Source organism: Haplochromis burtoni, unplaced genomic scaffold, assembly GCF_018398535.1.
Source record: "Haplochromis burtoni strain Fernald_Lab_line unplaced genomic scaffold, NCSU_Asbu1 Contig_119, whole genome shotgun sequence".
NCBI classification, from domain to species: Eukaryota; Metazoa; Chordata; class Actinopteri; order Cichliformes; family Cichlidae; genus Haplochromis; species Haplochromis burtoni.
The window spans coordinates 872,412-885,244 of NW_024582480.1; the positions used below are offsets into that span (position 1 = coordinate 872,412).

Consider the following 12,833-nt stretch of genomic DNA (forward strand, 5'->3'; position numbering starts at 1 on the left):
CACACACACACACACACACACATCTGACCTCTGCCTGCCACTCCTCATCCTCTCTATGATTTTGTAATTGGACTGAAAGTACTAGCTCACTATATTACTCCAGCACCAGCCAGCTGTAGGGTCGGTGTCAGCAGCCGCAGTGGTAATTAGAGTCAAGATGGCCCCGCGTCGAGAACTAATTGTCTCTCCTTAACAAGCTGAACTCAATTAGAGCATAGAATTCAAGAGCTGTCCACTGTCCTGACATTGGTAAATCGTGTTGTAAAATAACCACCTTGAGGGGCAATGCACCACACCAGCTGCAGTGCCATCCTCTGACACCAGAGGGCACTGTCTGCTCGTGAATGTGGAGCTCTCACAGATGTCCATCCATCTCCTCTGGGAGACTATGATGACTTGCACTGCATTGTACCGTGTGAATGTGATTTACCACAGTCACTGTGCTGGCTTCTTTAGGCTTTGACTTTCAAGCTCATTCTTTTTTTCTTTTTTTTTTCCATTAAGGTTTTATAGCTGCACATACTGCTGCTGCTTTCCATTAAAACAAACATAAAGGAATCAAACCATTCAGTTATTCATTTACCTGCTAAACACCAATATAGAAATTTAGAGGTCATGACATCACAGCGGCTTTCCAGTGGCTGAATTTCAAACTGTAGGTAAGTTGCAGTAAGAATAGAAACATTTCTCCTTTGCTTCATTTTATTAGTTACTAGACAAACAAGTTGGGTAGCACTAGTTCGGATAACAACATCCATATGTGTAACTTCAGACTGACAGATCTGCATATGAATATGCAAAATCTGAAGCTTTCTGAGAGCCTAATCGTTTAACAGATTGTGAATTCTTCCACCTGCAAATTGCAGAAAGGACCCAGAATAACTTGTTAGTGTGTCGCAGGTTCAAAACACCCTATTGCAGTTTCCACCACCAAAAATGGAAAGGCCAGGCTTAGAAACATGCAAGTCAAATCCAGGGATACCAGTTCAGACTTCGTTTGAACCATCAGACTGTTGGAAATTGGTCACTTACGTCTGCTTATGTGGGTCAAACAAAACCATCACTGACTCTCTGTCCCCTTCTGCATCTTTTACCTGCCTTTACATTCAGCTATGGCATTCCTCTACCTGTGATCAGTGTCTCAGTCACTTTGGCCATTAGCTTGTCTGACACGAGAAAATGAGCCTCGCTAACCACCCAGAGCGTGTCAGCGGAGTTTGCCACAGCTGAAGACATGTATGTTATAACGAGTGGGAGCAGGTGAAGGGTTTAACTTCTGTCTTCTTTTCATTGCAGCGTGTGATGAGTGGACAGTCTTACCTCGACCGGACCTGTACCACGATGTCAACCGCTTCGGACACTCTGCAATCTTCAGTGATGGGTAATCTTTAATTAATTACGTAATTGAAAACTCACCGGATTAAAAGTGGAAAATGCTCTGCAGTACATATATGAATCTCATTAAACATGAGCTCCTGTATGATTTTTCTTCTTCACTCCATTCCTTTCCTGTTTGTTTTATTTATGATCGCTGTGGACTTGTTAGATGGATGATGGAACAACCACAAAACATCAGCAGAGGCCAGCAGAGAGGAAATGAGGAACGCAAAAACGTAGAAAGCTGCCGTTTGTTGTCGAAAAACGATTAAAAAGGATTGTTAAGAAAGAGAAGCTGAATTCATGAATGGATGCTTTGGCATTCAGAGTGAGAGTTGAGAACAGAACAAGAGATTTTCAAGTATTGGCAGCAGACTTTCTGATAAAAGGGAGTCCTCAGAGTTCCTTTGTTGGCTTAAACCCTTCAAATACACGTCCTTTGCTTGATAGGGGACAATTGCAACACACGTGGGGTTATTGTTGCTTCTTAAATTGTGTTGAATTTATGGTGTAGCATAAGGAAATGGTCTTGCACTATGGCAGCACAGAGCGGGGACAAAGGGGAAACACTTGAAGCAAAGGAAAACGAGCAAACAATGCATCACAGGGAAAAATCAAACCCTTGTTGCCTTGGGAAAAGCTGTGTGGATCCATACATGACATTTCATTATCAGTCTGCAATATGAATAGATTGTGATGGGGATGGTGCTGCGAGCAGAAGCGATGAGTCATCACTAAATATGATCTGCTCTGCCAGCAGAGCAAGACGCTGCGATCCATATTAAATTATACATCCTGTTGTATAGAAGACATTAAATATTAACATTAATCACTACCCCTGTTTGGGGCAGTCCTTATATTACTCATGACTCCACTTCCTTGGGAGCAGTTCAAAGTTTGTTCATGCATTCATTAACTGTTCGAGTTCAGCGCAATCAAAAGTTCACAGCAGTTGAACTGAGCGTTATTTTTTTTTAAATGTATTAAATGACGATAAGCAAGTTTACGAGAAGCCGTAATAAGGTTAAAAAAAAAACAGGCTCTACTGCTGTAGTCCTAAATGTCAGGTTTGAGTTGTTATATTGAAGACAGACTGATGTACCTGCTCCACATTAACTTAAGTACTACAGCAAAACTCTCCAAGCATCCTTTGGTCTGAACTTTAAAGTAAAGGATCTGCATTTGCTTTCAGGCCCCCCCAAAAAAACCTGGCACAGTCTTTCCTTTGAACTGTGTCTTGCTATCTCAGTTTCTTTAAATTCTCTGTTAAAAAACAGTTTTCATAATGTTTTTGAAAGAAAATGATTGGGAGGGAAAACACACGCTTTCACTATCCGTAAGACTTTTTCTCTACAATGACTCACATCTTTTAAATGAGAAGAAAAGAAAGTGGTTAACTGATGTAGTCCCCTGCAAGACTACCATGTTCTCCTCCTCCCGATCTAGGCACTCAGCAGGATGTCCTCAGCGTGCAGTTTGAAGTGTGCCCTCCACGATCCAGTGGAGTGGGGGTGGCTTTTGATCAGACTTGTGCAAATTACCCATCTACCCGGCCGGGCAGCCTGTGAATGGGTAATTGGTGGATGAGTCTGAGAGCATGCATACGCTTAGGCCCACGCTCGCAGAGTAATCCCAGTAGCTGAACATAGGCCAGTGGAGAAACATGTTCAGAAACGACCTGGACCCATCATCAAAATGCACTCTAACACGCGCACAGTAGGGGGTCCTGTCAGGTCCATCTGCACAGGAAGAGAGCGCTTGTTGGGGATTTAGCAGACTTAAGAGGCAGGTTGAAGCCCAGAGAAGAGGAGGATCACTTAGAGTGTGCAAAAAGGGTTGAAATTGGGCAAAATAGTAAGGAGGAAATTCACTTGTCTTACTTCCTGAATCCCTTCCCTCCTAACATCTATTTCACCTGTAGTCCTCTAATTCCTTTCTTGTGTTCTCCTGCAGCGTTATGTACGTGTTCGGTGGCTTTAACAGTCTACTGCTCAGCGATGTCCTCACGTACACCTCGCCCAGCTGCTCGGCCTTTTCCAGCCCGACGTCCTGCAGCCAGGCCTGGCCAGGAATTCACTGCGTGTGGAACGCCACCCAGGAGGCCTGTCTGCCTTGGGAAAGCGACGTTATCGGCACTGAACAGCAGCAGCAGCCCTCCTGCAACACGAGATCATGTAGGTGACGCTGCAGTTGCATTGAAATGCCGCACGGACGTGACACGTGAAGCTAATCCAAGATAATTTGGGGTTCTCGATGCTTTCCTTCAGTGTGTGCAGAACTCATCTGCATTCGCTTCACTGATGTCCGATGAGATGCATACGCTGCCAGAAACGGCTTGTTTGTCATGGGCTGCCAACACAGTTCCTCACATCAAAGAGGGAAAATGAGCGAAAAAATATGTCACCTGGGTGTTTTCCTCTGTGTGTGCTTGTGCGTGTTTGTGTATATGTGGTAAGTTTTGGAATGTGGAAAATATGGCCCTCATGCATCATCCAGAAACAAACAGTTATACCTATAACTTCTGTTCCCTGAAGGAGAGGAATGAGGTGCAACACATAAGTATGGAACATATATATGCACCCCATAGAGCAGCCATCAAACTGGAGTCGGACCACCAGCATCACCAGTGTGCAGTAGACCCAGCACAAAGAAGCGGGACAAAGTGGGATCCTTGGTGCTGTATGCCAGTGAGATAGCTTCTATAATCCAGTGGGGCAGCCTCTGTTTAAACAAGGGGGTCTACCTGTAGTCGGATTAGCGAAGCAGACAACTGGTCTCATAAAAGCACATTCTGAGTGCTCTTAATGTTTGTACATAGCACACGTGCATCCTCTTCTGCTTCTTAGATGCAAAAGAAGAGGAGCAAAAGCTCAGATGCTCAAATTCCATTGAGCTATAAGATGCAGGAATGACCTTGGGTAAACATGCCGCATTCGGGCACAATACGACCCTGAGGCCATCAGGAGAGAACTGTGTGCAGGAGGGATGCACAGACAGAGCGTGAAGGTCACCTACTCGCTTTCCAGAAGCCAATGGGAGAACCAATGCAGTCTTATGAAAGAAATTTTGTATACATAGACTCGGTGGGTTCAAAGGGGTCCACAAGGGGGCTCCAGCACCAAAGACCCATGCAGGGACGCTGAACCTAACCACGGGTCTCAGGCGGCAAACCCTTTTACAAAAACTTATGACAAGGAGATGTGCAACTGGTGTCACCCAATCAAAACCAATAAGATAAGCAGATATTGCTGAATCTCCTGCAGCAATGTCAAAATATCCAGAATAGACCACTGGAATGGAGGATTGCGCCGGTCCTAGCACCATTGCTTGAAGGTTTGGTTGAGGCCCTAGATTGTTGCTACTATGCTTGCTTATCTATCACATTAGACCTCTCAGCAGGTAAGCATGAAGGCGCCAGATCCGGGCGCGGATGAACCACTTCTCCTCCCACCTCAGAGAGGAGGTCCCTTCAGAGATGAAACTGCCAAGGCCTTGGTGCTAAAAGACTCATTATATCCACATCCATCAAGGGGCCACTAGAATCAGAGAGAGCTGCTGTCGATTCACTCTCTCTAGAACTGGAGATATTATTTCCGCTGGGGGAAATGCATACAGGAGCACGACTGGCCACTGGTGCACTAGTGCAAGCATACTATGTAGATGATGAGATATTCAAGGACTTCACCATCTTATGTTGAGAACATTCTGATTGTTGTTGACAGTTTTTTGCTAATTGGAGAACCTCTGCCCACCTTCTGAGAAACTCTGGCAGTAAAAACAGGAATTGACCTGGCGCTAATTCAATTAATTAGTTGCAAAATGTCCCACCGGCTGTTTCATTTTAGGACCACTTACTTTTTTTACTTTTACTTTTTACCAGTCCTTTTCTTTTTGCCTCCGTCCCAACTTTTTAAAGATGTATTGCTGCTCAAAATTAGCTAATATAGTAGTACATTTTCCCAGTTTCAACACTGTTTCTGTTTTCTCTACTAAATAAAATCCTGGATTCTGTTTTTGTTTACATTTTGTGTGATGTGCAAACGTGTTTGTTTGGTTTTTAATTGCATTGAGGTTTTATTACATTTTGATTTCTAATTCTAAACATCCCCCAACGCTAGCACTCGTGACACTGATGCACCCACACACAACTTCTTACATGTGAGCGTGCGTGTCACTGAGGTAATCACGAAGGACAGTCCAGCCTTCTCTCTCTGGTTCCTGTTGAGAGTTGTCTTCCGTTTGTTTGTCAGTTGTCACACAAAGAGGAAAACCCAGAAACATCAGTCTTTCTCCTCGGCACGGCTGTCTTATTTTCCGGTCTTGCTTCTACAGCAGTGCTGGCAGATGGAAACCGCTCCATGGCATCTCTTTCCGGCACATTAAATACAAGGGATGCGATCTGGCAGTCAACACTGGATACCCCGAAAGAGACGGCAAATGTTTTGACTGAGCTGTGGTTAATGGCAGAAACGGAGTTACTGGTTGCTTTGACTTTTGAACTGACTGGAAGATTTCTGTCTCTGTTCTTATAAATTAAAAAACATAATGTGCACCCTGTTCTACATTTTGCAGACGGTGATGCTGAGAGATGTGACCAGTATACCGACTGTTACAGCTGCACTGCCAACACCAACGGCTGCCAGTGGTGTTCGAGCCAATGCGTGTCTCTTGGAAGTAACTGCACCTCTGCATCGGTAAGAAAACTTGCTCTGCACCCTGCCCAGAGCATTTGGGGACATCGCATCTAACTGTGTTACATATAGGAGCTGAAGAGGTGCTTCTTATAAGCCTGGGAGGATCCAGAAAGCAGGATATATCAGGTTGTAGAGAAGGGGCCTGCTGGGCTTACTGCCTGCAGTCACCTCATTGCTTGGGGGAGAAAAAACCCTTTGTTGGACATTAAACACACAAAGTAATGGTTTTGTTGGACACCAGTGGTTTTTCTGCAAGCTGCAGAACTTCACAATCTGATGTTTACATGCGTGGATGTGTATTCACTTCAGCAAACATTGCCAACTAACATTTTGTTGCCACGCAAGCCGTGTGCAATTTTGCAACTTATTGTAATACATGAATAGGTAGTGTTGTTATGATCTCGAGCAGTCAGAGGCTCTTTGAAGCACAGAATAATGAATGCTCAGACACAATCGTTTCCCGGAGCCAATTCCAGTGCAGCTTCACTAATTTTGGCAACTTTTTGTTGCTTTCAATGGACTACACAAACTTTTTCCATTTTTCTCCAAAGGTTATTTCATCTTAAAACACACATCAGAGGGAAAAATACAGCCTGTCTCAGTCCAGCCCATGTGTCCTTAAAAGAAATCAAAGTAACCCTGACCCCTAGAATCTGAGTGCTTACATTATGTTAATGGCAAATTACTTTTTTGAGTCTACACTCACTGCCATGCAACAATGCTCCAGAATAGGACGCTCCATGTATGCGTGCAAACAAACCTTTTTGGGGATTTTCTGTGATGGTCAGTAGCACCCTACACACACCTTTCCATCTTGCAGCTCTGTTATAATGTACACTCACTGCACCTGTTCAGCTGCTAGGTAATGCAAATATCTTAGTCTGCCAATATAACTGCAAGCTACTCAATGCATTTAGGCATTTTAGACATGATCAAAATGACCTGCAGAAATTCAAAGTGAGCGTAAGCGTGTGAGTGTGTTTGAGTGATTTGAGGAACTTTGAATGGGATGCTTGTATCTAAAAGATCCAGTGAGCAGCAGTTTGGGCAAAAATACCTTGTTGATGCCTGAGGTCAGAGAACAGAGGCCACACTGCTTCGATCTGATAGGACCGCAACGGTAACTCAAATAACCAGTCGTTAAAACCACGGTGGTGTGGCGTAATGGTGTTGTTGATATTTTCTTGGCACGCTTTAGGTTTATTCATAGCAAGTGAATATTGTGTGGATGCCAAAGCCTTACCAGAGTATGGTTTCTGATTATAATCATGTGCACACGATGTGGTCCTTTTATGACTACAGTGTTCTCATCATCTGATGGCTGCTTCCAGCAGGGTATCACACCATGTCACAAACCTGAAATGATCTCAATCCAGTGTACTCAAGCGGCCTCCGCAGTCATCAAATCTCAGTCCAATGGAACATCTTTGGAGTGAGGTGGAACAAGAGGTTCACAGCAGCTGTGTGATGCTGTCACTGTCAATATGGAATTAAGGCACTTAGTTCAACCCAGCACTATCGGAGCCCAAAAATGTGTTTTCATCAAATAGTGATGCTGATCTGTGCTGCGGTGGTATCTCAGCTTCTACAAGTAAAAACCTTTCATCCGTTCTTTCATTGTATGGTTACCACAATGTATTTATTCATAATAAGAAGGTCAACACTAATATTTTCTTCCTTTTTATTGAAGCAGGTATGTCGAGTAATGGTTTTTACAGTTTGTCGTGAGTCCATATTTATAACATAATATAATGTGTTTCATTAGCGACCCGAGCAGTAAGATGTAGGCTAATTTAAAGGTTTGTATAACATGTAAGTGGATTGTTTTATGTAAGTAATGTGGGGGGAAGAAAGAAGAAACGTTTCTAAGATAAAATTCTTGTTTAATAAGAAAAAAAGGACTCGGGCTTTCTGTGCAAGCAAATATACTATTACTAAAATAATCAGCCATGTCTACTAAAGGGATAGACTTGAGCAGAATTCAGTGCTTTGTGTGACAACTAATGAAACATTTTCATGTTTGCTGGATCTGGTTTGTCAATCTATGATCAGATTACTCCTCTGTTAGCCGCCGGCAGACTCGCACAGTTCAAATGTCTCTTTCAGCACGCTTATCTGCACAATATGTGAGAAATGAGTCTCAATATCTCTGACTTCAGTTATTTAATAATCGAATATTTAAATTCAAATAGCTGTGTTGTAGGAAAAAGAAGACTTTGATTTTTTTTTTTTTTTTTTTTTTCCCAGCGCATCCGAAGTTTAAATCTTTTTGAACGAATTTGAAAAGATCTGTCTGGTCCTCATATATCTGTTCCCCTTTATTCTGTGTAACTAATAAAAAATGTTTCCTTTTTTTTTTGTTTTGTTGTTTTTGTTTCATCTGAATGAATATCATTTACGCATCATGAAATGTAATTGTTTTGCAGTTTAGAGTCCAAAGTGTTGATGTCTGTTGTTTTCGGGTTTCTTTTCTCAGGGGGCCATAGCCGAGTATGAAGTTTGCCCCAAGGACAACCCGTCGTACGTGTGCAACAAGAAAACAAGCTGCAAGAGCTGTGCTGTGGACCAAAACTGTCAGTGGGATTCTCGCAACCAAGAGTGCATCTCGCTGCCAGGTAACAGGGATGCTTGGAAGAAATAAAGCAGTTTTAATTTGAAAAGATTACGACAACACACACACACACACACACACACACACACACACACACACACACACACACACACACACACACACACACACACACACACGAATCATACTTAGTTTCTGAAACCTAGAGGTGCAAAACTGATAACAGAAGTTAAATAGTCAAATATTGATATACAGCACAGATAAGCAGGAAGTGCTGAACCGATATTCACCAATTTTATCTCTCTAGTTATCAAACCCAAGTTAACTGTTCATTTATCAGATAAAGTCTGTGAGAAGGAAAGTCACTCCTACGCATGTTTCTCTACAATTTTTTTTTTTTTAATTTATTTTTTTTGCGAGAAACTAAATAGATTTACGTAATTACTTCTGAAATCTCCATCCATCCATTCTCTTCGCTGGAGCCTATCCCAGCTGTTTTAGGGCGAGAGCCAGGGTACACCCTGAACAGGTTGCCAGTCTGTCACAGGGCTGACACACAGAGACAGACAACCATTCAATTTAGAGTTACCTATGAATCCCCACTAACAGAAAGACCCTGGCCTGATGTTGGAATTGAACTTCTTTCTGAGAGGCAACAGTGCTAACCACCGAGCCACCGTGCTGCCCCCTCTGAAATCTATTAAAAATAATTAGCCACATGCTACACAGTGATGAAAGCTCTGTTTTGGTGAATGACAGAAGTATAGACTGAAAATATTACAGCCAACTGAAACTAAACTGGAAATTAAAACATTTTTAACTAAAATAAAAAAATAGATTTGTGAAGAAAAATTACAAATTTTACAAAATCAGTTGTGAACTTGGAAAACGAACAAAGAATAGAATTAAAAACACAGCAGAAATATTCTTGGTTTTAGTTTACAAGTTACCTGATGAGGCATTGATGGACGTGTTTGAAACTTTGCATGTCTACAAGACGGAGACAACTGCTTTTTAAAAAGTTCTGTATTTTATTATAACACCTGTACTGCTTCTGACATACATAAACTGAAGGTGGCCAGTTTTTCCAGTGGATATACAGTCAGCTTGCATATTGCATATCAGAAGTATTGATGTCTACTCTCTCCCCTGCAGAGAACGTGTGTGGTGAAAGCTGGCACCTGGTGGGCAACTCTTGTCTGAAATTCATCACGACCAAGGACTCGTACGATAACGCCAAGCTGACCTGCAGGAACCACAACGCCGTCCTGGCCTCTCTGACCACACAAAAGAAGGTGGACTTTGTCCTGAAGGAGCTGCAGATAATGAGCGTGGTGGTAAGGAGAAGGGGGCGATTGGAGGGGGAAGTAGCCAGGATATTAATTATCGGATTAGAGAAAATGTGATATTCTCCTTGGGGAAATTGGGTCATCAGACTAGCAGAGAGAAAGATACCGGTAAGACTTGAGATGCGCTGAGAGTGCCGGAGATAAAAATGGATAATTACAGCAAAAAGATCAAATCAGGCAAAGACTGAAGAATGATACACTACTTAGACAACTAATGATGTCGTCTACAAAGAGCCTTCCTTGATATACAGTCTTGTTGAAGTAAGCGGATGTGGACACATTAGAAGACTAAATCAATAAGTTACACACGGGTTCAAAAGACCAGCACATCTGAAGTCCACTGTAAAAAAGATTTTTATTTCTCATGTTTTTCTCTGATTGATGAGCATAAATGGACTCTTGTGCCCTTTCTCTAGTTTTTGCCCTTGGCTGTCTTTTCAGTAGCTTTTGAAATCTTCTCTTTTCCTTCTTAATCTGAATGAGCTCTGGTTGGATTCTGTGCGTGTGCGTGTGCGTGTGCGTGTGCGCGTGCGCGTGTGCGTGTGCGTGTGTGTGTGTGTGAGAGAGAGATTTTTGAACCATTAAGCGTGAAACAAATCTCCCATTAACAGATCTCTTCCTCAGAGCTTAGACATCTCTTACTCGCTCCATTAGAGCACATGCACAAAAATCTATCCCTGCGATCAATCAACCATCGCAAGCTGCCGTCTTTATTCTGTTCACGTGTCCGCAGATATGGACGGAGGATGGACTGGACGCACTGTTGGGTATCGGGTTGTAAAGTCTGAATTCAGTTTTTAAGTTGGTTGGGGTTAAACTTCCTTAGGTTTGTAAAAATTTGTGCATCTTACCAAACATCTTACCAAGTTAAGCAGAAGATTTAACAGAAGTTTTATCTTCTCTAATAGTAGAATTATCTGATTTTTTTTTCCCCCTTATTTTAAAATGTTTGACATGAAATGATTTTATTACATTTTGCACATTAAACCATTAAGAAATCAATCAGTTCATTCATAAATAGACGAGAAGAAGATGTGTAGATAATACAAAAAGTATTTTGTAATATCAGGAAAGTCCCTACAAAAAAGAAAAGAGAAAAGAAAAGAAAGTTATATAGCTCTTTGTAGTTTCTAATTACATACCAAATGCAAATACTGCCTCCTTTAACTTAGGCCACCCATGCAAAAAAAGCGATCCTGCAAAGTGCCTTGCAGCCACCACACGGCAAATCTAATGCTGAAGCTAAATAAGACAAAAGGGGTCTAAATCACAAAGTCAGGCTGGAATTAAAGAAGTGTCTTTCATCCATTCTAATGAAATCGTGTAGATTTCCCCTGCTGGTCTAAATTTGTTCTGGTGGTTGCTTTTCGGTAATCTTTGTGCTTAAGGGTAGAGAATAATGGAAGCTTAACCGCTCTGGAATAACATTGGTTTTCAATGATACGGGCGCAGAGATTTGAGAACAGGCTCCCTTGTTGTATTGATGGTGTACATCCAGTTCAGTAGTTCCAACGGTTTCCAGGCAGGTTTAATCAATCCGAGAAATGGCGATTGTATTCGATCTCAAAGGTACAGTTATCCCTCTCATGCCTGCGAGAGAGAGAAAAGTCTTTTTGTTTGCTACTATTGCAATATTAAAACCATTGATTAGAGATGAGTTGGATAACGGAGCTTCTCAAGTCAACTGAGGTAAATCTGCCTTTATTGCCACTGCGCCTGGTGCAGTGTGTTGCACGTCAGAATGAATGAAAAGCTGCACTGACATTTTCTCTTTGTGTTGTAGTAAAAACATGTGTTTTGGAATTGATTTAGGTAAACTGATTTAATCTTCAGCATAAGTGTAACTGACGCTTAAGTTTGAGATGTTTTCCAGAAATATCTGGCAGCAATTTGTTACTAAATTCGATCAGAGCAAAGAGCCATCGTGTGAAATCCTCCTTTGCTTTGGTGTTTACAGTACAAGGCCACTGTGACGCCGTGGGTAGGGCTCAGGAAAATCAACGTGTCCTACTGGTGCTGGGAGGACATGTCGCCGTTCACCAACACCACCCTGCAATGGCTGCCGGGTGAGCCAAGCGACGCCGGGTTTTGCGGCTACCTGGCCGAGCCGGCAGCCACCGGACTGAAAGCTCAAACCTGCATAAGCCCGGTGAATGGCAGCCTGTGCGAACGACCAGGTGAGCTCACTATGTTTATATTTTAAAGTCTTTTAATGCACATGTATTTTTACATAACAGAAAAAAGAAGTTGCATGCATGAGTAATGTCATGTCTAAGAATTGGCTGAAGAGAAAGGGTTTTTTCCTCTGTAACCTTTCTGTCCGTTCTTGTTGAGGCTGCACAAGTAGATTGTCATGCCTGATGCTCATTTTTGTTGCAGATGCCTCATGTCTGCCTGATGAGGCTGTCATTAGGCTGATACTGGGTACACAAAAGGCAGATGGAGGCCTAAATGGATTTGTGAATAGCTATGAGGCTCATTATACCTCTTGCTGTAACAATGACACCTTTTAAAATTCACTTGTGTTCATTTCTCACCCTTTAAAATGAGCTTAAGAGACTTATAGCTGCTGCTTTATAATGCCCTGGAGTTCAGCAGAGGCTGATGTCCCACAGAGGCATCTGTGCTAAAAGAGTTTGTTGCATTTTACAGCCAACCACAGTGCCAAGCAGTGCCGGACACCCTGCGCCATGAGAACCACCTGCAGCGAATGCACCAGCAGCAGCAGCTCAGAGTGCATGTGGTGCAGCAACATGAAGCAGTGCGTCGACTCCAACGCCTATGTAGCCTCCTTCCCCTTTGGCCAGTGTATGGAGTGGTACACCATGAACACTTGTCCACGTA

The 12,833-nt window shown here is 42.6% G+C and overlaps 1 protein-coding gene across 3 annotated transcripts in view; it reads left to right on the forward strand.

Annotated features, from left to right (window-relative positions):
• Positions 1 to 12,833, forward strand: part of atrn (attractin) — a 130,504-nt gene that overhangs the window by 29,283 nt on the left and 88,388 nt on the right. For all 3 annotated transcript variants that reach the window (XM_005929634.3, XM_005929637.3, XM_005929638.3), the window contains exons 11-17: positions 1,297 to 1,381; positions 3,331 to 3,551; positions 5,950 to 6,071; positions 8,548 to 8,686; positions 9,796 to 9,977; positions 11,947 to 12,166; positions 12,642 to 12,830. In XM_005929634.3, coding sequence (XP_005929696.1) covers positions 1,297 to 1,381; positions 3,331 to 3,551; positions 5,950 to 6,071; positions 8,548 to 8,686; positions 9,796 to 9,977; positions 11,947 to 12,166; positions 12,642 to 12,830 — 1,158 coding nt within the window. The remainder of the gene's footprint in view (positions 1 to 1,296; positions 1,382 to 3,330; positions 3,552 to 5,949; positions 6,072 to 8,547; positions 8,687 to 9,795; positions 9,978 to 11,946; positions 12,167 to 12,641; positions 12,831 to 12,833) is intronic.